The sequence below is a fragment of the Erythrolamprus reginae genome, chromosome 9 (assembly GCF_031021105.1).
Source record: "Erythrolamprus reginae isolate rEryReg1 chromosome 9, rEryReg1.hap1, whole genome shotgun sequence".
Lineage (NCBI taxonomy): Eukaryota > Metazoa > Chordata > Lepidosauria > Squamata > Dipsadidae > Erythrolamprus > Erythrolamprus reginae.
Window position 1 is genome coordinate 57,219,827 of NC_091958.1, and position 26,320 is coordinate 57,246,146.

At 48.3% G+C, this 26,320-nt stretch overlaps 1 protein-coding gene across 2 annotated transcripts in view; it reads left to right on the forward strand.

The window, feature by feature from the left end:
* The window catches only part of EPN2 (epsin 2), a 35,580-nt gene extending 10,286 nt beyond the window's left edge, over positions 1-25,294 (forward strand). Inside the window, exons 2-9 of one of the 2 annotated variants that reach the window (XM_070761453.1) lie at positions 7,843-8,591; positions 12,103-12,215; positions 15,768-15,863; positions 16,946-17,102; positions 19,744-19,920; positions 20,256-20,348; positions 21,167-21,376; positions 22,751-25,294. In XM_070761453.1, coding sequence (XP_070617554.1) covers positions 7,997-8,591; positions 12,103-12,215; positions 15,768-15,863; positions 16,946-17,102; positions 19,744-19,920; positions 20,256-20,348; positions 21,167-21,376; positions 22,751-23,079 — 1,770 coding nt within the window. In that variant the 5' untranslated portion in view covers positions 7,843-7,996 and the 3' untranslated portion in view covers positions 23,080-25,294. Of the gene's footprint in view, positions 1-7,842; positions 8,592-12,102; positions 12,216-15,767; positions 15,864-16,942; positions 17,103-19,743; positions 19,921-20,255; positions 20,349-21,166; positions 21,377-22,750 lie in introns of both variants that reach the window. The other variant, XM_070761452.1, reaches the window with a different exon arrangement.
* The last annotated feature ends 1,026 nt before the right edge of the window (positions 25,295-26,320 follow it).

Genomic DNA, 26,320 nt, shown 5'->3' on the forward strand with positions numbered 1-26,320 from the left:
TTGGCTCGCACAGAGGCTCTGGGGGGCATTTTTGGTTTCCGGAGGGCCTCCAGGGGGATGAAGAGGGCATTTTTGCCCTTCCCAGGCTCCAGGGAAGCCTCTGGAGCCAGGGGAGGGTGAAAAATGGGCCTACTGGGCCCACCAGAGGTTGGGAAACAGGCTGTTTCTGGCCTCCAGGGGGCCTCGGGGGGGGGCAGGGGAGGCAATTTTTGCCCTCCCCAGGCATGGACTTATGGGTTTGGGCACTTGTGCAGGCACAATAGTGTGTGCGCACACGCTTTCGGCACCCGAGGGAAAATAGGTTCGCCACTACTGCTCTATAGCCTTAATTGAATCAATAATGTCACCGATCACTCTTAACAAAGTTGTCCCCCCTTTTTTTAGCCAGTTTGTTAAAATCTCTCCGACAAAAACAGAGTTGGCAGCCCAGTGAGGTTGGGTCGGGTGCTTTGGAATGATTGGCAAACACTTCCTGTTTTATTTCAATAAGGCGGAGAGTTTAATATGTCCTAATGCAAGAGAGTTGAGCAAGAGATTGTCTGGAGGTTTGGTAACACAGATGAGGTCCTTGCATTGTCCAGATGGTTCACAATAGCGTTTAGGGCAAGGGGGCCCAATCTTGGCATCTTTAAGATTGGTGGACTTCACCTCCTGGGGACAGGGCTGGCTGGGGAATTCTGGGAGTTGAAGTCCATAGAAACATAGAAGATTGACGGCAGAAAAAGACCTCATGGTCCCTCTAGTCTGCCCTTATACTATTTCCTGTATTAGGATGGATCTATGTTTATCACAGGCATCTAATCTTTCCCCCAACTAACCTCAGATTAATGAACTTGGGGGAAAGATCAGAAACACCGTGAGAAAATATTATTTGACGGAAAGAGGAGTAGATGCTTTGAACAAACTCCCATCAGACGTGGTTGGTAAATCCACAGTAACTGAATTGAAACCTGCCTGGGATAAACATCGATCCATCCTAAGATAAAAATACAGGAAATAGTATAAGGGCAGACGAGATGGGCCAGGAGGGCTTTTTCTGCCCTCAATCTTCTATGTTTCTAAATTGGCTGTGACAGACCCCCAGCAGTTGCCACTTGTTCTTTGCAGAGGAGCTGTGAGTTCAGGAAAGCCCCCCCCCCATTCTTGGACCAGTAGTGAAGAATCTCCCAAACAGCCCCCTCCCTATGACCTCCCCCCAATTCTTGGCAGGATTGAGCCCTAGTCTCTTCTTCCCTCTTGAGCAGCCTTCGGATCCTGGACCTTGGCAGCATTCCCAGTGGTCCAGATTTATTTATTTTTATGCATTTATAGTTTGTGCTTCCTCTTGATCCAGAAGGCAGGCCTGTGTTTCTCCCTGCAAATGAAGGGATGGCAGCATCATCTCTTCTGACCCGCTGTTCTTATTTTCCATCACGCTGACCCTGGGGGACGGGGCAGGATTTACTCCCCAGGGGATCGGGGCCTCTGCCCCCTGGGGAACCCCAGACCTCGTCCAGCTGGGCTCCTGTTCCCTCTGGTTGCATTTTGTGCTGCTAGCTGGGGCTGCCGCTTCAGACGCCCTTCCGAGTTAATATCCTTTTGCTCGTGTTTCCAGTAAGGTGTTTTCGTTTAATTTTTTTTTTAAAAAAGAATATTTTAAAATGCACCTGGATTTTGCAAGCCTTGTTTTAAAATGAGCAAATTGCAATTCAGCATTTGGGAAATCTTTCCCCGTGGCACATTCCGCCTGTTATAAACCTGGTCCCAAACCTGCTTGAATTTTATTTATTATTTATTATTTAAACTTCTGTGCCGCCCTTCTTCGAAGCAACTCAGGGCAGCATACAGCATAATGAAAACAATATGTATGGAGAAATCTAATCATTGTTTAAAAAAGAATTATTAATTAAAAAAAAATCTCATATGCAGTCATTCCCATTCATCCAATTCAATCATTCACAACATCGTCCGGGGGCAATCTGTGGCTCCCATTCCCGCCGGCAGAGGTGGGTCTTCAGAGCTTTACCAAAGACCAGGAGGGACGGGGCAGTACGTATCTCCGGAGGGAGTTCGTTCCAGAGGGCCGGGGCCACCATGGAGAAGGCTCTTCCCCATGGCCCCTCCAGGCAACATTGTCTGGCCGACGGGACCTGGAGAAGGCCGACTCTGTGGGACCCTATCGGTCACTGGGGTGCCTGAGGCAGAAGACGGTCCCATAGCTAATCTTGCTAATCCAATTGCTCAATGGCCCCACACCTTGACCCCTTGCAAGATCAGGAGAAGGATCAAATGGGTTTTCTTCTCTGTTTCCATAGCAGTGTGTGAGGTCTGCAGTGGTCCTTCTGGGATTTATTCTCTCCCTCCCTCCCTCTCCCTCTAATCTAGCTTCTCCCAACCTTGCACTATCTAGATACAGTATATGGAATCACAACCGCATTAATCTCCAGGCAGTTGGTTCCTTCGTGTTTATTATCTACTTGACTCTTTGTTGTCCTGTTAAGAGGAAGCCCGGGTTGGGCAATGAGGAGGAGATATGAGTGTAATTTCAGGGTTGGGATCCTTCGAGGCCACCTTCGCGTATCTACAGCTCTCTGCTTTCATTCCTTAAATAGCAATGTGCTTGTGTTTGTGTCTTTTAATCTCAGAAATACTTGGTTGACTTGTTGCTCCTCATGAATCAGATTTCCTGTTTTCCTCCTCCTCCTCTTCCTCCTCCTCCTCTTCTCAGTGATTTCTCTGATGGTTCCACAGGAGATCTCTCTCTTCTGGCTTTTGTTTCAAAAGCACCCAATTGCGTAATGCGCCTTGAAGTACGCAATGTGGAAAGGCACATGACGAAACCATCGTGCTGCAGAAAGACATGTCGGCTGATGGGGGTATGGACCTGCCTGAGCCATTTGGAAATTAATATACCCCTAGCTACTACGGTTTTATGTATGGTCTGTTAGGTTGTGTGATTGCTTTTCTTTTTTATAATCAGGGTTTTAAATTGCTTTTAATATTAGATTTGTACTTGTTGTATTGTTGTTGGGGGCTGCTCTGAGTCCTCGGAGAGGGGCGGCATACAAATCTAATATATTATTATTATTATTATTATTATTATTATTATTATTATTATTATTATGATGTCAGTACAACACAGCAAACGAGATCACTCTGCTGGATTTCGTATTTCATCACCAGTTGGGCGCTTCCCAAGCACCTAGGACTGCATGATGTAGCGGCGAATTATGTTTGCCGATCCCAGTAAAGTGGCCTTTTGCAATTGACCGGTGGAGATTTTGTCAATTCCGATGGTTTTCAAATGTCCACTGAGATCCTTTGGTACTGCACCCAGCGTGCCAAGTACCACTGGGACCACTTTTATTATTATTATTATTATTATTATGGCCACGAAGCTGATGAAGTTCCTTGGCCGATAATAATCCCTGTTTTCCTGTAAATTTCCTAGAGAAAAATTCCCCTGAAAGCATCTCATTCCCAGCTGTCAAGTTGCAGAGTCATTATCAGTGTTAGGATCAGATCCACCCATTCTTTGCTTAAGCTTTCATTCCAGAAGCCCTTGTAATTATTAGAGGATAAAGCAGCAGCAGAATAATAATAATAAAAAAATGAAACACACACACAACTTTGAGTGAGACAATCCTATTGAAAAGAGAACCTTTACAGTTAAAGAGAAGTATATGTGTTACATTGCTCAACAGGAGTAACTGTGAGAGGGATCTTGGAGTCCTAGTGGACTTTAAATTTAAATAGGAGCCAGCCGTGTGCAGCAGCTGCCAGAAAAGCCAACACAGTTCTAGGCTGCATTAACAGAGGGAGAGAATCAAGATCACGTGAAGGGTTAATACCACTTTGTAAGGCCTTGATAAGGCCACACTTGGAATACGGCATTCAGTTTTGGTCGTCAGGATGCAAAAAGGATGTTGAGACTCTAGAAAAAGTGCAGAGAAGAGCGACAAAGAGGATGAGGGGACTGGAGGATAAAACATAGGAAGAACGGTTGCAGGAACTGGGCATGGCTAGTTGAATGAAAGGAAGGACAGGGGAGACAGGATAGCAGCCTTCCAATATCTCTCAGGGGTTGCCCCAAAGAAGAAGAAGTCAAGCTATTCTCCAAAGCACCTGAGGGTAGAACAGGAAGCAATGGGTGGAAACTAAACAGGGAGAGAAGCAACTTAGAACTAAGGAGGAATTTCCTGACAGTCAGAACCGTTAATCAGTGGAACAGATGTTTCCTCCAGAAGTTGTGAATGCCCCAACACTTTTCAAGCAGATGTTGGAGAACCATCTGTCTGAAGTTGCGTAGGGTTTCCTGCCTAGGCAGGGGGCTGGACTAGAAGACCTCCAAGGTCCTTTCCAACTCTGCTGTTGTTATTATTATTATTATTATAACCTCCTCACGGTCTCTTTGCCTGGTTGCCTGAATGATGAAACTTCCCTAATATGAAGAAATCTACTTTTTGTGCTGTAGAGGAACCCCACCGATTCCCTTCTTCCTTCCTGAATATTACCTTCATTCTTTCTCTCCCCTCTGCCCCCCTTCATGTTTAGACAGTTGGAAGGGGAGAAAATGCCCGGGACTCTTCCAGGACTCCGTGCGGTTCCGTTGATGCCCTTTCATTTTATTTTATTTTCTCACTAAGTCAGGACAGAGCCCATGTGTGTTCTTCTGCATCTGGGCTTTGATGCCTGATGCCCAGTTTGGCTGCATCTGTTCAGGGTCTGTGTTTCTTCACGTGACCGAATGAAAGACAGGGTTCATTTTGCTGCTTAGCTTTGGGGAGAAATCTTTTGACCCCCCACCCGGTCTTTAAACGCGCAGCCTCTTTGTCACAGGGGAGCCTGGTGATTGGTGGCCTCCAGCTCAAGCCTCTCCTGGAAGAGTTGAGCAATGGGTGCAATGGACGCCCAGTTCTTTGTTCACCCCCCCACCCACCCATAAATTGTCATAAAAAAGGGGGCCATTTAGACTTGAAGGGCGGGCAGGGGGGGAGGAGAGCTGAGGCTTCCTGTATCTCCAGGAGACATTGGGGGGGGGGGGGGGCTCTCCCTTGCTCCTTTTGTACCACCCGGAAATAGTTGGATTCCAGAGCTGCAGGGGGTCCCAGGGTCTCTTTGAAATCTGGAGGGGGGTAATTCCAAGGCAGCAGATGGGGCGGGGGCCACCTGGTGTGCCTCCCCCTCTCCAGAAGTGGTATTAGACCTGGAATAAGAAACATTTCTGGAATGTTTGTACATTTTTGGTAGAAGAATACAGGATCTTCTTCTGGCTGTTGCTTTCAGTCTAAATCGGTGTTTCCCAACCATGGCAACTTGAAGATATGTGGACTTCAACTCCCAGAATTCCTCAGCCAGCCATGAATGATAGAGTTGTAAGAGGCCAGAAAGGTCATCTAAATCAGGGGTCTCCAACCTTGGCAACGTTAAGACTTGTGGACTTCAACTCCCAGAATTCCTCAGAGCCCCGGAGGGCGAGCACATGTCACCCTTCCACCTTAGCAGCCCACCTCTGCTTCCTTCTCTAAGCAAAGCTACCTGAAACTGCTAGTTGCTCCTAGAGCCTGGATTGTCTTAGAAAGGAGGGTGATGGCCATTGGGGATCACAACCATTGGGAGCATCTAACAATGCTTCTGGGGTTGTGAAATGCTTTGGCCAAGGGCAGAACTAAAAACAAGCTCCCCAGGGCAAAGGGACTGTTGCCATAACGTGGTTTTGGGAAGAATTCCTTCCTTCCAATCTGCGCATAGCTTCAGTGCTCACAGCCCTGCCTTCTGTCCCAGTCACATGCTCGGCTGCTGAGAAGGCCAGAAAGGGCGCAAGTGTTTTGGAAGTGTGACCCAGGGGGCTGCATCAGCCGTGTCAGCACCCAAGAGAAATGAGAGCTCTTTGACAAGAATCTGACAGTTTGCTGCACCACTATCACCTTCCTTCCTTCCTTCCTTCCTTCCTTCCTTCCTTCCTTCCTTCCTTCCTTCCTTCCTTCCTTCCTTCCTTCCTTCCTTCCTTCCCTCCCTCCCTCCCTCCCTCCCCCCCCTCCCCCCCTCCCTCCCCCCTCCCTCTTTCTTTCTTTCTTTCTTTCTTTCTTTCTTTCTTTCTCGCTCTCTCTCTCTCTCTCTCCCAATCCCACCTAAAGTTTAATTTTGATCCGTGCTGCACTTGCAACTTCAGGGGCCCCGGGGAGACCCCGTTTCTGCTGAGTTTACACACTTCCTGGGCGATTCATCAGTGAAGTCGTGATCCTCCTGGGCCTCTTTAAGAGGAGGCTAATTCCCGGCTAATGTAATGCTTTGCTTTGAATGGAAGCCCTTTGTCCTGCCCTTTCTATATTTACCCAATGATCTATCTTATCTTTCCTGCCTTGCCCATAAAGACTTGACAGGCGTCCGGCAGTCTTGACAGAAGAGGATCGGGGGAGGAGAGGAAGCCCCTCCCTTGCCCCAGCCCTGCGTGTCAGCCTAGATTTGTATGCCTTCAAGCCGGTGGCGCCATCTTGCTCTGCAGTCCTAGTTCGATTCTGCTCCTGGTCCTTTATCGGGCAGCCCGGGCGGTTGGCAGTGTTGTTCTCTGCCCTGGCGAAGAGCTCTGGAAACGCTGCGGCTTGTATGTGGCCGCAGAGCTGCGAGGATATTTATTTATTTGTTAGATTTATTTATTTATTAGATTTGTATGCTGCCCCTCTCCGAAGACTCACAACACAAAACACGGTACAAATCCAATAGTTAAAAACAATTTAAAACCCATAATATAAAAAACAATCACACGTCTCATACAAACCATACCATGCCCATGTTGTTTTGTTGATTGATTGATTGACTGTGTGCCTGTTGTTTATATATACTGTTTTTATGAGATTACTAATTTTAAATTGTAATTAGATTGGTGGGCATTGGATTGGTATTATGTACTGTGCTGTTTTTTATTACTGTTGTGAGCCGCCCCGAGTTTGCAGAGAGGGGCGGCATATAAATCCAATAAATCTAATCTAATCTAAAGCGGAAAGGGCCCCGGGGGAATCCATTCCCCCATGCCTGACGACAGAGGTGGGTTTTAAAGAGTTTGCGAAAGGCAGGGAGGGTGGGAGCAATCCTAATCTCCGGGGGGAGTTGGTTCCAGAGGGTCGAGGCTGCCACAGAGAAGGCTCTTCCCCTGGGTCCCGCCAGACGACACTGTTTTGTCGACGGGACCCGGAGAAGGCCAACTCTGTGGGATCTGGCCAGTCGCTGGGCTTTGTGCGGCAGAAGGCGGTCTCGGAGGTATTTATTAGATTTATAGTCCGCCCTTCTCCAAGCGGACTCAGGGCAGCTTACAAGGATAAAAAACCCACAATAATAAAATGCAATTATAAAATATAATATGAAACCCACAGCAATAACAACAACAACAAACAATAGTAATAATAATTTATTAGATTTGTATACCGCCCCTCTCCGAGGACTTGGAGCTGCTCACAACAACAATACACAGTATATACAAATCCAATGTTTAAAAAACAATTTAAAAACCCTTATTATAAAAACAATCACACAACCCTAACAAACCGTACATAAAACCGTAGTAGCTAAGGGGTACATCAATTTCCCCATGCCCCATACATCCATAGCAGCTGTCCGGAGCAGAGTATAACACCCGGGTGTGTGTGTGTGTTTGTAGATGATATAGATTTCCCACGGGTGCAGATATATAGGTCTTGGCACATCTGGGTCTTTCCCCGTGTCAGGTCCAGGGTTCCTTCTGTCATGTCAGCAAGGCAGGGGGTGATGTGACGGACAGATGGGATGCTGAGGCTGGATTGGTCCATCTTTCCAAGGGCAAGAAAGCCATCGCCATGGTTACTAATGGGATTTCCCCTCCTTTTTTAGGTCAAGCTCCCCGGTTCCTTTGGTGCCTCTGACGGGGAGAGGACATGAGTCGGCTGTGGGCGCCCGGTCATCCTGTCCGAGGGGCGAACGGCCTGGCTGCCCATCCCTGAGGGCTTTTGGGAGGAATCTGCCTTGACGGAGCCCCGGATTAAAAATGACCACTTCATCGATCAGGCGGCAGATGAAAAACATTGTGAACAATTATTCGGAGGCCGAAATCAAAGTCCGGGAGGCCACCTCCAATGACCCCTGGGGCCCCTCCAGCTCCTTGATGACCGAAATCGCGGACCTGACGTACAACGTGGTGGCCTTCTCCGAGATCATGAGCATGATCTGGAAGCGGCTGAACGACCACGGCAAGAACTGGAGGCACGTCTACAAGGCCCTGACCCTCCTGGACTACCTGATCAAAACCGGGTCGGAGCGGGTGGCCCAGCAGTGCAAGGAGAACCTCTTTGCCATCCAGACCCTGAAGGACTTCCAGTACATCGACCGGGACGGCAAAGACCAGGGCATCAACGTGCGGGAGAAGTCCAAGCAGCTGGTCTCCCTGCTGAAGGACGACGAGCGGCTCAAGGCGGAGAGGGCCCAGGCCTTGAAGACCAAAGAACGCATGGCCCAGGTGGCCACCGGCGTGGGCAGCAACCAGATCTCCTTTGGCCGAGGGTCCAGCCAGCCCAACCTGTCCACCAGCTACTCCGAGCAGGAGTACGGCAAATCCGGAGGCTCCCCAGCTTCCTACCACGGGTGTAAGTGCACCTGGCGGGCTTTGAGGCCCTTCCACACTCCGCACCTCTCCTGATTTGGGTGTGGATAAATAGAATTCTTTGTTGGCCCGGTGGGATTGGACACACAGGGGATTTGTCTTTGCTGCAGATGCTCTCAGTGTCCATAAAGGAAAAAGATACATTTGTCAAGAATCAGGAGGTGCAACACTTAGTGATTGTCATAGGGGTCAAATAAGCAATCAGGAAACAATCAAGGAATAGAATAGAATAGAATTCTTTATTGGGCAAGTGGGATTGGGCACACAAGGATTTTGTCTTTGGTGCAGATGCTCTCAGTGTCCATAAAAGAAAATAGACCTTTGTCAAGATTCAGGAGGTGCAACACTTAGTTATTGTCATAATGGTCAAATAAGCAATGAAGAAACAATATTAATAAAAATCTTAAGGACACAAGCAACAAGTTACAGCCATACAGTCATAAGTGGGAGGAGATGGGTGATAGGAATGATGAGAAAAACTAGTAGAAATAGAAGTGCAGACTTAGTAAACAGTTTGACAGTGTTGAGGGAATTATTTGTTTAGCAGAGTGATGGCGTTCGGGGAAAAAACTGTCCTTGTGTCTAGTTGTCTTGGTGTGCAATGCTCTCTAGCGACGTTTTGAGGGTAGGAGTTGAAACAGTTTGTGTCCAGGATGCGAAGGGTTTTTCCTGCAGTTCTGATTCTTCTCTGAGGTCTGTGTCGGTCTTGTTGGGCTGCAGAACCGAACCAGACAGTGATAGAGGTGCAGATGACAGACCCAATGGTTCCTCTGTAGAACTGGATCTGCAGCTCTTTGGGCAGTTTGAGCTTCCTGAGTTGGCGCAGAAAGAACATTCTTTGTGGTGCTTTTTTGATGATGTTTTTGATGTTAGGCGAGCGGGCCTGGGTTTTTGACTTCCTGATAGTTTGGGAGTCGAAGGTTTCTGGGAGTGGCCACCAAGCAGGTCTCGGGGTGTCAAAATTGGATCTACTCGGTGCCATCTTGCGCAAACGTCTGAGTTAACGATCAGGCGCTTTGTAGCGGGATAACAAAGGATCCCTTTATGGGTTACAAGGACACTGTTTAGGCTGGATCGTGCAAATTCGAGAGACTGACCTGTCATTACTGGCCTCCTGATGACATCAGGGATTTAAAGGTAGAAGGTGGAAATAGGTCGCTTCCGTTTGCAGGCGCAGTTGTATAAAATTTAACGGAAGCTTCATTTTATTTATTTATTTTATTTATTTATTTTATTAGATTTGAATGCTGCCCCTCTCCGTAGACTCGGGGCGGCTCACAACACAATAAAACAGTTCATAAGAAATCTAATAATTTACAATTTAAAATATTTTCAAAACCCCATTATTAAGCAGACATACGTACAAACATACCATACATAAATTGTAAATTTTAATTTTAAATCCCTGAGAAATTTGAAGCATTGCCTCAAAAACAAACTTGCAGTTGGCTGAATGTGGAAACCAAGGGAGTGGAGTTGTCCTAACCAGGTTTATTCAGGCCCAGCCATGTGGACTTCGCTTGGTCTCCTCAGTATGCGTGGAATCGTTATCGAGTCTTCCTGGTCTGAATGCAGGGAAAGACGGACATTTCACTTGGTTTGACTTTGTGCCCAAACGAATGCTTCATAGGCTGGGAAGCTTCCTGTTCCTGTACCGCACTGACCGTATTAGGAGAGGAAGCGACATACCAGGGAGATTGTAGCTTTGCGGCAATATTTCTTTATGCACAGGCCTTGGATTGCCTAGTTTGCCTTTCGGAAGATGTCTGGGAGTGAACCCTGTGCATGAAGCGTGCCCTTTTCCAGGGAATAATGGCATTCAGTGGGGCGCATTTTATTTAATTTATTTTATTTATTCGATTTTTATGCCGCCCTTCTCCTTAGACTCAGGGCGGCTTACAACATGTTAGCCATAGCCCTTTTGAACAGAGCCAGCCTCTTGCCCCCACAATCCGGGTCCTCATTTGACCCACCTCGGAAGGATGGAAGGCTGAGTCAACCTTGAGCCGGTGATGAGATTTGAACTACTGACCTGCAGATCTACAGTCAGCTTCAGTGGCCTGCAGTACAGCACTCTACCTGCTGCGCCACCCCGGCTCTTATGCATGTCAGCATAGCAAACCATTCCCAGCCATAAGAGCCTCGCATGCTGTTGGGACTTGCTAGTGCCACCGGATGGGGCTTCGTTCCTGCCTCCTTTGCTGCACTAGGGGGGCAGCAGTTCTGTGTGTAGGAGGAGGCCAGTTTAGTCTCTGCCTTCTGGAGAACCAGCATCAACCTTGAAAGAACCTGGCCTCGTGGTTCTTACCTAACCGGACCCCCTTGGCACTCAACCTGACTGTTGGGTCACTCCGTAGGTTAAATGGGTGACCTCAGCCTGCTCATCCTCCGACTTTTGGGGATAGTTCAAGTTAGAGTGGAAAACCATCTTTGCAAGTCTAAGTGCTGCCTCTATGTTGGTTGAGGCAGGCAGGGTTCCCTTGGGTCCCATTGGTTGGGGGTCCAGGGAAAGGGAGGGTCTTGCCTTCGCTTTCTGCTCAAGATCCCCATGGACAATTGGGGGGCCACTGGGTGACCCAGAATGCTGGACTCAATGGGCTCTGGCCTGATTCAGCAGGGATCTTCTTAGGTTTTTTCGTTCAATCCGTTCTTCTCACCTCCAATTATCTGTGGCTATAAACCTTTGTATTTGTATTTATTAGATTTGTATGCCACCCCTCTCTGAAGACTCGGGGCGGCTAACAACAATATAAAAAGACAATGTAAACAAATCTAATATTAAAAACAATCTTAAAAACCCCCATTTAAAGAACCACTCATACATACAAGCATACCATGTATAAATTCTATAAGCCTAGGGGGAAGGGAAAATTTCAATTCCCCCATGCCTGACGACAGAGGTGGGTTTTAAGGAGCTTGCGAAAGGCGAGGAGGGTGGGGGCAACTCTGATATCTGGGGGGAGCTGGTTCCAGAGGGTCGGGGCCGCCACAGAGAAGGCTCTTCCCCTGGGGCCCGCCAAACGACATTGTTCACTTGACGGGACCCGGAAAAGGCCAACTCTGTGGGACCTAACCGGTCGCTGGGATTCGTGCGGCAGAAGGCGGTCCCGGAGATATTCTGGTCCGATGCCATGGAGGGCTTTATAGGTCATAACCAACACTTTGAATTGTGACCGGAAATTGATCGGCAACCATTTTTCCTTAGCTGGATTTCAGTTTTATGAGTCTTTGGCTGGCTCTTCTTTGGCAGTTTCCAATTCCGGGTTATCTGTGTTTTGCTTAGAAGGAGGGCTGCTCTGAGTTCCAACCTCTCTGTCTGGGGTACAGCCGGCCTCAGAAACAACTGGGCCTTAGCTGCATGGGGAGAGGGATTAGAAGGAAGACGGGAGGAATGCTGCCACCTTGGTTGTGGGAGCGTGGCTGACCCCGGCCGGACGGCTGGGCTGGATCTGCTCAGAGAGAGCCAAGCTTGTGTGTGTTTCCCCCCCTTGCAGCTACATCGCCGAGAGTGTCTTCAGAACTGGAGCAGGCCCGGCCCCAGACCAGCGGGGAAGAGGAGCTCCAGCTGCAGCTGGCTCTGGCCATGAGCAGAGAGGTGGCCGAACAGGTTGGTTTCCCCCAGAGCAACAGCCTTTAGACTTATATGCCGCTTCATAGGCTTTTACAGCCCTCTCTAAGGAGTCTACAGAGAGTCAATATATTTCCCCCAACAATCTTGAGTCACTGGAAGGAAAGGAAGGGAGGGAGGGAGGGAGGAAGGAAGTAAGTAATAATAGCAATAGCCTTTAGACTTATATGCCGCTTCATAGGCTTTTACAGCCCTCTTTAAGGGGTCTACAGAGAGTCAATATATTTCCCCCAACAATCTTGAGTCACTGGAAGGAAAGGAAGGGAGGGAGGGAGGGAGGAAGGAAGTAAGTAATAATAGCAATAGCCTTTAGACTTATATGCCGCTTCATAGGCTTTTACAGCCCTCTTTAAGGGGTCTACAGAGAGTCAATATATTTCCCCCAACAATCTTGAGTCACTGGAAGGAAAGGAAGGGAGGGAGGGAGGGAGGAAGGAAGTAAGTAATAATAGCAATAGCCTTTAGACTTATATGCCGCTTCATAGGCTTTTACAGCCCTCTCTAAGGGGTCTACAGAGAGTCAATATATTTCCCCCAACAATCTTGAGTCACTGGAAGGAAAGGAAGGGAGGGAGGGAGGGAGGAAGGAAGTAAGTAATAATAGCAATAGCCTTTAGACTTATATGCCGCTTCATAGGCTTTTACAGCCCTCTCTAAGGGGTCTACAGAGAGTCAATATATTTCCCCCAACAATCTTGAGTCACTGGAAGGAAAGGAAGGGAGGGAGGGAGGGAGGAAGGAAGTAAGTAATAATAGCAATAGCCTTTAGACTTATATGCCGCTTCATAGGCTTTTACAGCCCTCTTTAAGGGGTCTACAGAGAGTCAATATATTTCCCCCAACAATCTTGAGTCACTGGAAGGAAAGGAAGGGAGGGAGGGAGGGAGGAAGGAAGTAAGTAATAATAGCAATAGCCTTTAGACTTATATGCCGCTTCATAGGCTTTTACAGCCCTCTTTAAGGGGTCTACAGAGAGTCAATATATTTCCCCCAACAATCTTGAGTCACTGGAAGGAAAGGAAGGGAGGGAGGGAGGGAGGAAGGAAGTAAGTAATAATAGCAATAGCCTTTAGACTTATATGCCGCTTCATAGGCTTTTACAGCCCTCTCTAAGGGGTCTACAGAGAGTCAATATATTTCCCCCAACAATCTTGAGTCACTGGAAGGAAAGGAAGGGAGGGAGGGAGGGAGGAAGGAAGTAAGTAATAATAGCAATAGCCTTTAGACTTATATGCCGCTTCATAGGCTTTTACAGCCCTCTTTAAGGGGTCTACAGAGAGTCAATATATTTCCCCCAACAATCTTGAGTCACTGGAAGGAAGGAAAGGAAACGGAGGGGGAAGGAAGGGAGGGAGGAAGGAAGGAAGTAATAATAGCAATAGCCTTGAGACTTATAAACCGCTTTATGGTGCTTTTACAGCCCTCTCTAAGGGGTTTACAGAATCAACCTCTTGCCCTCAACAATCTGGGTCCTCATTTGACACACGGGAGGGAGGGAGGGAGGGAGGGAGGGAGGGAGAAAGTTAGGAAGGAGGGAAGGGGAAGGAAAGAAAGGAAGGAAGGGGGAAGGGAGGGAGGGAGGAAGGAAGTAGCAGGAGCAATAGCATTTAGACTTATATCCCACTTCATAGAGCTTTTACAGCCCTCTGTCAGTGGTTTACAGAATCAGCCTCTTGCCCCCCACAATCTGGGTCCTCATTTGACCCACCTCAGAAGGAAGGAAGGCTGAGTCAACCTTGAGCCGGTGGTGAGATTTGAACTGCTGAATGACAGCTAGCAGTTGTGCCACCCTGGCTCTCTACAAACAGCAACAGCATCACCTGGTCCATCTGGTCCACTGAAAGGTGAAAGGAGGGAAGGGGCTGGGAGGAGCCCAGGTAGGAGGAGGAGCCTCTTGAACTCCAGCTCTCGGCTCCCTCTCTTCCTGGGTTGGGTTGGTTGGATTAGCAGGGGGTAGGTTCTGCAGCCCTGCAGGGACTTTGTCAGCGCCGCCCCAGTTTCCCTATTGACTGAAAAAATCACTGCTGAACAACCTGCCTCCCAGCTTGGCTGTCATGGTTAAGCAAAGAGCTGCCGATCGCTGGCAGTGCATGACAGCTGTCACGCGTTACACTCCATCAAAGGAAAGTTGTAGCCTTTTTGTGAATGGGTGTGAATCACCCCGTTGGACACTCTGGAGCTGTCAGTCAAAACCTGGAGCAAAACCTTGAACAGGGCCAGTTTTCCAATCTGGCTCCTAAACGTGACATCGATGCGTCTGAGGAGTCAAACTCTGAGTCTTGGAGGCAGCCACGCGTCTGCAGACGAGGAAGGAAGAGAAAGGGGCATTTTAGCTCCTTTGGTTTTTGGGGGCCACCAACATCAAGGCTTTCCAGACTTCCCAAGTCTTCGGAGGGGGCGGCATACAAATCTAATGAATAATAATAATAATAATAATAATAATAATAATAATAATAATAATAATAATAATAATAATAATAATAATAATTATTAAGACTTTCAGAAGTCTTCACCTTGACACGTCTGGAGACTCCAATGGGGTTGTAGATGGAGAGGCAGGGAAACAGGGAAATCAGAGAAATTGGCGGTTTGGGAAATACAGTGGTACCTCAAGATACGAACCCCTCATCTTACGAACAACTTGAGATACGAACCCGGGGTTCAGAAAAAAATGGCCTCTTCTTACGAACTTTTGCCGAACTTCCGGGTTCGGGAGGCTGCTGGGAAGCCCCCAGGCTGTTTTAAAAGGTGACAGCCGGGCTGGGGCGCTTCCCAGCAGCCTCCCAAACACCCGGAAGTTCGGGTTCGGCGTTCGGGAGGTCGCTGAGAGGCCCCCAGGCTGTTTTAAAAGGTGACAGCCGGGCGGCAGCGGTTTTTTGCGGGGTTTTTTATTTGGTTGCACGGATTAATTGACTTTACATTGTTTCCTATGGGAAACAATGTTTCGTCTTACGAACCTTTTGTCTTACGAACCTCCCCTGGGAACCAATTAGGTTCGTAAGACGAGGTATGACTGTATCAGGGTATTCATGAAAAAAACCCGGTATAAATCGGGGAAAAACCCAAACTATTAAAATGTTTAAAAGTCAGGGAGAAATCATGTAAAAAAACCAAAAAACCACAGATCGCGCTGCCTGGCAGAGTCAAGCAAAAATGAGCATAACTGTGGCGAGCACTTGCTTCCTCGGCTGCTGATGTTTCTCCATGGCTGAGCCCTTTGGCGTGGCGTCTTCTACGTCCATGCCTTAACTAGATAGCAAATTATAAGGAAATGTCAGGGGAATATCAGGGGACTTCAAAATGCCTTCCCCCCCCGGACACCCAGAATGAAGCTCTTCACCTGTTTGGCAATCCATCTCGGAGCCAAGACCAGGGAACTCAGGAAAATAGCAGGAAAAATAAGTGTGTCAGCCAAGCCCCCCCCCCCCCCTGTGACGCTCGCAGCCCCTGAGCTCGACGTGTGGCTTCCCTTGAGCCGTCCTGAGACCCTGTTTCAAACTTCACCCCCCTTCCTCCTCCTCCTCTCTGCAGGAAGAGCGCCTGCGCCGCGGTGACGATTTGAGGTTGCAGATGGCGTTGGAAGAAAGTCGCAGAGACACCGTGAAGTTTCCCAAAAAGAAGAAGGAGGTAGGCCGTTCCCTCTGCAAGGGATTCTCAGAGCTCCCCCGGGTGGGTGGGACGGATTGGAAACGGAGCCAGCACGGCCATTGTGCGTGCGTATTTTATGCCTATGCGCGGAAGACACAGTGTTTATCCCAGGATCTCTCTTCCATCTACTTGATCTGTTGTGTAGATGGTTGTGTGGTTCAGGGGGGGGGGAATTTGTGGCGGGTGGGGCTCTTTGTGTGTGTATTGGGGCTGGTCTCTGGGTGTCACGTGACTTTCGTTGTCAGTGACAATTTCACTGTATTGACAGTGACAATAAAGTGTTTATACGTGATAAAAAGTCCAGGTGATCAGCTGAGGGCCTTTGAAAGAGTGAAGTGGCCCATTTATTTATTTATTTGGATCCTTGGAACAAACTTCCAGCAGACGGGGTTGGTCAATCCACAGTAACTGAATTTAAACATGCCTGGGATAAACATATATCCATCCTAAGATAAAATACAGGAAATAGTATAAGGGCAGATTAGATGGACCATGAGGTCTTTTTCTGCCCTCAGTCTTCTATTCATTCATTCATTCATTCATTCATTCATTCATTCATTCATTCAATTTTTTAATGCCGCCCTTCTCCTTGGACTGAGGGCGGCTTACAGCATGTTAGCCATAGCCCTTTTGAACAGAGCCAGCCTCTTGCCCCCACAATCCAGGTCTTCATTTGACCCACCTTGGAAGGATGGAGGGCTGAGTCAACCTTGAGCCGGTGGTGAGATTTGAACTGCCCACCTGCAGATCTAGCAGGCACTATACCCACTGCACCACCCCGGCATCGTTTTTGTCCCTTGCGCCCCTGTCTTTCCTTTTTGAAAAAAAAGATGATTTGTGGGTCCTGAAAAATGTTTGTCCCCAGCTAAAAATGTACGTGTGAATCGTATGGATGGAGACGATTGATTAATTTTAGCGTTATTTTAATGTAGGTTTCATTGTAGATTTCTAGCGTGTTTTGCATACATTTGCTGTAAGTCTCCCCGAGTCTCAGGGGAAGGGGGGCACAGAAATCGAATGAATAAACCTATAATAAATAATAAGTATAAATTTGTCAGCAGCACGCAGCTTTGATGGACCTGATGGACACGCTGCCTTCTTCGGCCACCCCCGCCCCCAAAGGAGAGTCTTGGAAGCCCCCCGCAGCAGTCAAGAAAGGCGACCCTTGGGGGGCCCCTCCCGCCAGCACTGCCCCCTCCAACCCGTGGCAGTCGTTCGGTAAGACCCCCGTGGTCCCCTTTGGAATTTGCACTGCCCCCATTCTGCCAGCCTTGCGGAAGATGCTGGAGACACATCGGGCTGTCAATCATAGATATTCCGCTCCAGCCCCACGTCATGATTGAGATATGGATGGATGTGACTGAATGGTTTTTAAGAGGTGGGGTTTTAGGGTCTCTTAAGTTGGATGTTAGCATGTTTAATGGGTTTTAAGTTTTGAAATAGTCTAGTTGTAACTTCGGTTTCTAATGTGTCTCTGTGTTTATTTTTATGATGCAAGCTGCCCTGAGTCTCTGGAGGAAGGTGGCCTAGAAATCGAAACAATAAGAAAGGAAGGGAGGGAAGGAAGGAAGGAAGGAAGATAGGGAGAGGGAAGGAAGATGGAGGGAAGGAAGGAAAGAAAGAAAAAGAAAAAGAAAGAAAGGGAGAGGGAAGGAAGATGGATGGAAGGAAGGAAATAGAGAGAAAGAAATAGATAGGGAGAGGGAAGGAAAGAAGGAAGGAAAGAAAGAAAAGAAAGAAAGAAAGAAAGGGAGAGGGAAGATGGAAGGAGGGAAAGAAAGAAAAAGAGAGAAAGAAAGAAAGGGAGAGGGAAGGAAGATGGAAGGAAGGAAAGAAAGAAAAAGAGAGAAAGAAAGGGAAAGGGAAGAAAAATGGATGGAAGAAAAGAAAGAAGAGAGAGAAATAGATAGGGAGAGGGAAGGAAAGAAGGAAAGAAAGAAAGAAAGAGAGGGAAGGAAGATGGAAGGAAAGAAAGAAAGAAAGAAAGAAAGCCGGGCAAAGGGGTCTTTTGCTGCCCTCTCCCACGGAGCCCTCCAGGTGGGGCAGCCCCTGAAAGTTTTCCCTTGTCGACTCGGATCTTTCGGAGGGTCAGGATTTGGGGGGCCATTTTACTCTTGAACCTGGGGGAGATGCCCCCAACCCCCCCATCCTGAGGTTCAGGGGAAGAGGCTTTGCAGCTGGGGCGCCTTGCAGGCTTTCAGCATGGACGGACTCGATCCCTTGATAACGGGGCCTTGTTTCCGCCTGCCAGCCCCTTGGCTCCCTCGGACGGTGCTGGAGGAGTCAGATTTATGCCTCTGAATGCCGCTGGGAAGGGTGGCTCCGAGCGGAACAGAGGCCTTTAAGTCCAGCTGAGCTGGACCGGGTTTCCAGGGGCATTCACGGAGGGCCTTTGCATAAGAGGGTCTTGTCCTCCGTTGCCCGCTTTTGTCATCCGATTCATGAAAGAGCAACTTGTTTGGGAAGCTTCCACTTAGCGGCAGCCCTGGGCAATTAGCATTTCTTCCATGGGGGGGTTGACACATTTGCAGGAAATCGAGGCAGCGGGGAAGAGATTAGCTGCTTTCTCTGGGAAGTCTCTCCTCTCTTCTGGCCACAGGGACTGGGCACCTGCACTGGTTTGTAAATGTGGACCAACGTTTTAATGTGTGTGTTTGTGTCTCTATGGGTGTTTTCAGCAGGCTTTCTTTAAACAGATACACAACCAACCTATCGAAATGGGCTTCTCATTTTTAAATTTAATTCAGTGTAAAGTCAAATATAGCGATAGTTATAAAAAACCCAATTATAAAGACCCAGTTTCAAATCAATGTGCTGAGAAGATGGGAGGGGCAGCGACGTGCTATTTTAATTTTCTCACTTAATCATGCTATGCCAATCAAGGAACAATCTTTCAAATGTAGAAAATAATAATTAAACAATCCTGCTACTTTATAATGAATGAGTTGTGGTAATAATATGCATGGACGGGCAGCAAGTAGATCCAGATGAGTGGATCATAAGTTTTTTCAGAAGATCAAGGAGGATTCTTAATGTCTCATTGCAGAAGCATCAGAGATTTGGCCCTGTTTGAAATCACATGTGGAGTGGAATGGAATAGAATAGAATAGAATAGAATTTTATTGGCCAAGTGTGATTGGACACACAAGGAATTTGTCTTGGTGCAGATGCTCTCAGCGTACATAAAATAAAATATACATTTGTCAAGAATCATGTGGTACAACACTTAATGATTGTCATAGGGGTCAAATAAGCAATGAAGAAGCAATATTAATAAAAATCTTAGGATATAAGCAACAAGTTACAGTCATACAGTCCTAAGTAGGAGGAAACAGGTGATAGGAAGGATGAGAAAAAATTAGTAGAAATAGAAGTGCAGATTTAGCAAAAAGTCTGACAGTGTTGAGGGAATTATTTGTTTAGCAGAGTGAGGGCGTTTGGGAAAACCTGTCCTTGTGTCTAGTTGTCTTGGTGTGCAGGGCTCTGTAGCGACGTTTTGAGGGTAGGAATTGAAACAGTTGGTGTCCAGGATGCGAGGGGTCAGTCAATATTTTCACTGCCCTCTTTTTGACCCTTGCAGTCTATGGGTCCTCCATGGAAGGCAGGTGGGCAGCCATTGTTCTTTCTGCAGTTCTAAATTCACATGTTTTGAATTTTGGATTTCTCTTGTGAAAAGTGCTCCACAAATTTCAGGTTAGGGTTCTGAATGTTGTGGGTGTCCGCTATAAGTTGGGATTAGGGTTAAATAGACAAAACTCCTCAAAATTGAAGCTGCCCTCTCCTTATTTGCCCGTTGACCATTGGATTGAGGTCGGACTTTGCCGTGAAGCTTCAGGACTTGTACGTCCTCTGCCTGCAGGTGCCAAACCAGCCGCCTCTCTGGATCCGTGGGGAGCCCCCGCGACCTCCTCAGCTGCCCAGCCTCTGCCAGAGAGTGCCGATCCTTGGGCTCCTTCCCAGCCATCGTCCGTGGCAACCAAGGCAGCCGTGGACCCCTGGGGACCAGCACCAGTAAACAAGCCAATTTCTGCTTCTGGTAAGAAGGATGTCTCCCGGATGACCCTGTTTTATTGGCGGCTGGGTCTAAGGCAGTGGTCCTCAAGCTGGGGGTCAGGGCCCGCTTGGGGGTCAAACGACCATTTCACAGGGGCTGCCTAAGACCAGGGTACAAGACAAATTCCCCACGGTGCCTGGGAATAGTCAGGATGGGGCAAGATCCTGGGGTGGAGTTTTGCAGCTGGGCTGCCTTGTCCTCCACTAGTGAGAAAGAACTAACGCCCTGATTGACAGTGTGAGCAGAAGCAGTGTTTTCTCTAGGGCTATGGAGCAGAGCCTTTTCTGGGGTGGCAACGTTCTTGCTTTGCATTGCAGGCAGCAAATCTTTCGACCTCTTCAGCAATTTGAACGGAACGATTAAAGACGACTTCTCCGAATTCGACGCCCTTCGAACTTCTAGCAAGCCAGGTATCTTTGAAAGGGGCCCCGCAGTGAGTGGCTGGAAAGGGGGATTCACCACCCGGGAGGGAAATGCTGAATGGTCTTGAGAGCCTGCCCCACATTGAACGGAGAAGGAAAACCACAGGGGGGAACCAGACCCCTGTGAATATTTGGGTGGACGGAGGCGTTTAGGACAGGTCCGGCATTCTCTGGGTCAGTGCTTGGCCTTTGAGTCAGACTGGGATAAAACAAAACAAAAAAATTGAGACTCTAGAAAAAGTGCAGAGAAGAGCCACAAAGAGGACTAGGGGACTGGAGGCTAAAACACACGAAGAACAGTTGCAGGAACTGGGCATGGCTAGTTGAATGAAAGGAAGGACCAGGGGAGACGTGATAGCAGCCTTCCAGTATCTCAGGGGTTGCCCCAAAGAAGAAGGAGTCAAGCTATTCTCCAAAGCACCTGAGGGCAGAACAAGAAGCAATGGGTGGAAACTAAACAAAGAGAGAAGCAACTCAGAACTAAGGAGGAATTTCCTGACAGAACAGTTGATCCGTGGAACAGAAGTGGCCTCCAGAAGTTGTGAATGCTCCAATACTGAAAGTGCAGAGCTTCCTGCCTAAGCAGGGGGTTGGACTAGAAGACCTCCAAGACCCCTTCCAGCTCTGTTGTTGTTCGTTATTGTTGATATTATTATTATTATTATTATTATTATTATTATTATTATTATTATTATTATTATTATGTGAAACAACCACCTAATTTTTAAGGAAAATGCCGTAGGAAATGTGTCCTTAAAAAGACCCATGTTTTGCCAAGAGCCGTATTTTCCTTCTCCGTGATCCAGGTTCTGCTCTGTCGGCCCAGAACAGCGGCACCACCAGCCCCGACCTCTCCGACTGCCAGCCAGCCATCTTCTCCTCCTCCGGCAGAGAAAGCGCCGCTCGGAAAACCCCCGAGTCTTTCTTGGGCCCCAACGCTGCTTTGGTGAATCTGGACTCCTTGGTATCCCAGGCCCCCCAGCCAGCCCCATCCCTCAACCCTTTCTTGGCTGCAGGTAGGTCCTGGCGCTGCGTTGGCCCTTCTGGTTCCTTCTTTGAGGGCGGAGTTGCCGGAGGAGGAGGAGGAGCCCACTGGGGAGCCTTCGTCCCTGGAAGGCGGGTGGCCCCCCTTAGGTGAATTGAGTCGGTGCTGCCACTGGCTTCACCACGAGCTCTCATTCCTGGCCAGTGGGCATTGCCTGACCCATCGGAAGGGCCCCTCCCTCTGTGCTTTGCATTGAATGCAGGGGGTCCAGCAAACCTGAAAAATAGAGAAGTCAGGGAACTGTCAGGGAAATCAGCGATTCAGGAAATATCAGGATTATCAGGGAGTTCATGAAAAAAACCAGAATAAATCAGGGGGGAAAACCAAACTGTATTAAAATGTTTAAAAGTCAGGGGGAAAATCATGTTTTTTTAAAAAATGGATCATGCTGCCTGGCAGAGTCGAGGCAAAATGAGCATCACTGATCTGAACTATGAACTATGTATGTTCTCTTTAGCCAGGTTATAGCTAACTTTAAAAATGCTGTATAGCTTATAAAATTTATATATATAAGCTGAAGGGATTGGATACTGTAGCCTAGAGGATAATTCTCTGCTTTACAAGGCAAAGGTTGCAGGTTCAAGTCCCAGTGGCTATGGCTAGCTGATGAGGCCAAGATAAGGCAAAAAAAACGCTGCCGCCCGGCTGCCACCTTTTAAAACACCCTGGGGGCTTCTCAGCGACCTCCCGAACGCCAAATGCCAAAGCCGAACTTCCGGGTTCGGCGTTCGGGAGGCCACCGAGAAGCCCCCAGGCTGTTTTAAAAGGTGACAGCCGGGCGGTGGGGCTTCCCAGCAGCCTCCCGAACCCCGAACGCGGAAGTTCGGCAAAAGTTCGGGGTTCGGAAGGCTGCTGGAAAGCCCCGCCGCCCGGCTGTCACCTTTTAAAACAGCCGGGGGGCTTCCCAGCAGCCTCCCGAACGCCGAACCCGGAAGTTCGGGTTTGGCGTTCGTGAGACGAAAAAAGTTCGTAAGAAGAGGCAAATTTTTTCTGAACCCCGGGTTCGTATCTCGAGTTGTTCTTAAGACGAGGGGTCCGTATCTTGAGGTCCCACTGTATATGTAGCATGAGAAACACATGTTAGCCTTAATGAATAATTCATAACTTTATCCTATATCTATTTCTCCACGGCTGAGCCGTTTGGTATGACCTCATTTGCGACCGCGCCTTAACTAGATCACAAGTGTCAGGGAATGTCAGGGGATTTCAAACTGCCTTCCCCCCTGGACAGCCTGGGCAGGGCTCCTTGTTTTGCAACGTTGTGCTTGTGTAGCTGTTTGCTGTCAGACTGGAAACAGTGGAGGCTGGACTGATTCCCCCCCCCTCTTTCTTTCTCCGCCCCCAGGGTCCTCGTCCTCAGCTGCCCCTTCGCCAGCCACCGTCAACCCCTTCCAAGTGAACCAGCCACAGCCGCTCACTCTCAACCAGATGCGGTCCAGCCCCATCCTGGGGGGCAGCCTGGCCTTCAACGCTACGCCGGGGCTGGAGACGGGGCCCCTTCCTTCCGTGGCTCCCGTGGCCCCCTTGCCAGCCGCAGGCTCCGGGACCTCTCTCGCCAGGATGGGCCCCGGGGTGGGCGCGGTGGGGCCCCTGGCACAGCCCCTCCACCACCACCCGGGGGTGCCCCCCTCGGCCTCCCAGCCTGCCAATGCCACCAACCCCTTCCTCCTCTAAAGGGAGCCTGCTGCCGCGTGGGGCCTCCCTGGGCGAGGCAGGCAGGCGGGACATCGGAGGTTGGCAGGGGCTGAACCGCGAGCGCCAGAGGACGGTGTGTGCGTGTGGCGAGGCTGCCGTGGTTTTCTGGGGGAGCTCCTGGCGTCTCCATGGCCATCCTCCCAGACCTTCCCTCTCGCCGCAGACGGTCCTCCTCGTTTGGGTTGGCGGCAGCCTTGCAGAAACGCTCCGGCGTTTTGGTCACCAAAGTCCGTTTCTGCCCTCTTCCCCTTCCTCCTTTTTGTTAAATCATTTCAAGGTAAGAGGAAGACTTTGCCGTCTTTAAAGAGCCTCCCCCCTCTCCATCCACCCCCCGTGTCGTTTTGTAGACCACCAGCCGCCTTCGGAAGCGCTGCGGCCCCCAGCCCCCCCATGCTTGTAAAAAACACATTCGGGACTCCAGTGAACGCTAGTGGACACATCTGCACATCACCCCCTGCTCTTCTACAGACTGTTTGGTTCACCCATAGTCCTTACCGGCAGAGGGGGGCTGCGAAGGCGGAACGGTGACGGGTGCTGGTCTCCCCCCCTGGCTCTGAGTGCTGCTGAGTCCAGCACATAGATAGATCCATGCTAAGATAAAACACAGAAAATAGTATCAGGGCAGACTAGATGGACCATGAGGTCTTTTCCTGCCGTCAATCTTCTATGCTTCTATATTATTTGACTGAAAGAGTAGTAGATGCTTGGAACAAACTTCCATGCCTGGGATAAACATATATCCATCGTAAGATAAAATACAGGAAATAGTATAAGGGCAGACGAGATGGACCATGAGGTCTTTTTCTGCCGTCAATCATCTATGTTTCTAAACCCTCCTGTATCGATTGATTGCCGTCAATCTTCTATCTAAACCCTTCTTGAATACGTATGATTCAACACGCGCCTCTGCGTGTCCGCACGCGATTTGGCTACCTGCCCAGGTGCATCAGCGTAATTGCGCTGGACTCCAGCAGCACTCAGAGCCGGGGGGGTGGGTGAGGACCCGTCACCGTTCCACCTTAGCAGCCCCCCTCTGCTTAGCGGTCTTGGCAGAAGAGGTGTCTGGCCATTTGTGTGCTCTGTATATCCTTGTGCACTAAAATGTCCAGCAAAAAACTCTGCCTCCCTTTTCCTACCCTCTCCCCCCCCACCTCAAGAATCAGGCTGGGTCAGCTGGTGGACAGGAGGAAAAACCGAAGTCAGCTCTGTGAAGGTCCCGCAAAGTTTTTGTGAAGTCCCGCAAAGTGTGCCGTTTTGTATACAGTGTTGAATTTCTTACAACTTGACACAGGACCGCCCACGATTTCGGTCTGAATGGCTGGTGTGGGGCCCTGGTTTTGGGGGGCTGGTTTGGGGGTCTTGGCTTTTCCGGTGGTGGCTTCCTTTGGAAATCATAGTTACACGCTAGTTGCAAGTCAAAATAGTTAATTCAACTTGCAACAAGCAACGGCTTTAAAAAAAAGAAAAGGCCTCCTCGGGTGGGGAACACCAAGGTCATCCTGGGTTGACCCGGGAACTGATTTGGGGGGGGGGGAGAGGAGGGGGGGTGACCTTTTGTTATTATGCAGAACTCCTTGTATACTTTTGCACTTTTAAGGAATGGGGCCGTTTCGGATTTGAGTTCGCCAGGTGAGCGTTCTGTTTTCACTCTCGCTAATTTTTATAATGTTCTTATTTAACAGTCGATAGTTTTGATAGATTTATCAGGTTTAGTGAAAAATTTTTAAGATACCGTCTTTCTTTTCCAATTCTCTCTCTTTTTCCTTTTTTCCTTTTCCTTTTTCGATTTAATGTTTCTTATTTATATATAAATATTTTAGCTCTCGGTTTTCACAAAGAGAATTTTAAAGGGAATCTCGAAAGCCTCCTGCTCTTGAACAAAGACATTTGTATTGGGGGGAAAATACCAACGGGATTGCTCCTGTATCATGAATTTTGAGAGGAAAGTGGCCAAGGTGACATTTAAAAAGGAAAACACTACAGCTGCCTTTCGGTTTCCCCGTTTTATGAGTCAATCTCTCTCTCTACTTTATGTAAAAACAAAACAAACCCAACCTCCCGGAAGCCTTTGAGAGGTTGAAGATCATGGAAAATAAATGACTTCTCTATTGTAATACTTTCAGCAACTTAAAAAAAGGAAAACATTGCTGTATGAATGTTACTTTTAATTAACTAAACTCTTCTAACTAAAGAATGCACTCCACGGTGTTACTTAGCTCTGTTTACAATCTTCTCCAAAAAGTAAAACTTTTGATTTTTTCGGCTCATTCCTCCCCCTCCCCAAGGTTTAAATCATTAATAACTCTTGATTTTTTTAATGTCTTGGTTTCTTTTGAAATGGCCACTGCAAGAAAGCCCACATGAACATGTGTGTGCACTTACAGATGTTCTCAACAGCTGGAGGAGGTCTCTTGATGCCGGAGACTCAGTTGTGTCCAATAGGAACAGCTGATGGGTGGCTTTTAATAACTTATTCTTTAGAAGAAATATCCAGGCCAGGAAGCCTCTTTTGGGGTGAGCGGATTATGCCAGTGAGGGTCACGGTAAACTTTCCCAAAAGCCGTTGGGTGGCCAGAAAGTGGCAAGAGGGAGATTGTGATCCCGCTCTATAGAGCGCTGGTGAGACCCCATTGGGAATAATACTGTGTCCAGTTCTGGAGACCTCACCTACGAAAAGATATGGATCAAATTGAACGGGCCCAAAGATGGGCTACAAAAATGGTGGAAGGTCTTAAGTATCAAACTGATCAGGAAAGACTAACTCCATCTGTATAGTCTGAAGGACAGAAGGGAAAAGGGGAGACATGATCGAAACATTTAATTATGTGAAAGGGTTAAATAAGGTTCAGGAGGGAAGTGTTTTTAATAGGAAAGTGAACCCAAGAACAAGGGGGCACAATCTGAAGTTAGTTGGGGGAAAAGATCAGAAGCAAAGTGATAAAATATTTGACTGAAAGAGTAGCAGATGCTTGGAACAAACTTCCAGCAGACATGGTAGATAAATCCACAGTAACTGAATTCAAACATGCCTGGGATAAACATAGATCCATCCTAAAATAAAATACAAGAAATAGTATAAGGGCAGACTCGATGGAGCATGAGGTCTTTTCCTGCCGTCAGTCTTCTTCTATGTTTCAATCTTCTAAGAGTGGTCCTTTGCTGGTGGCCTTGAGGAAAGATACCTTTACCTAAGAACGCCTCAACTTCTGAACTTTTCTAG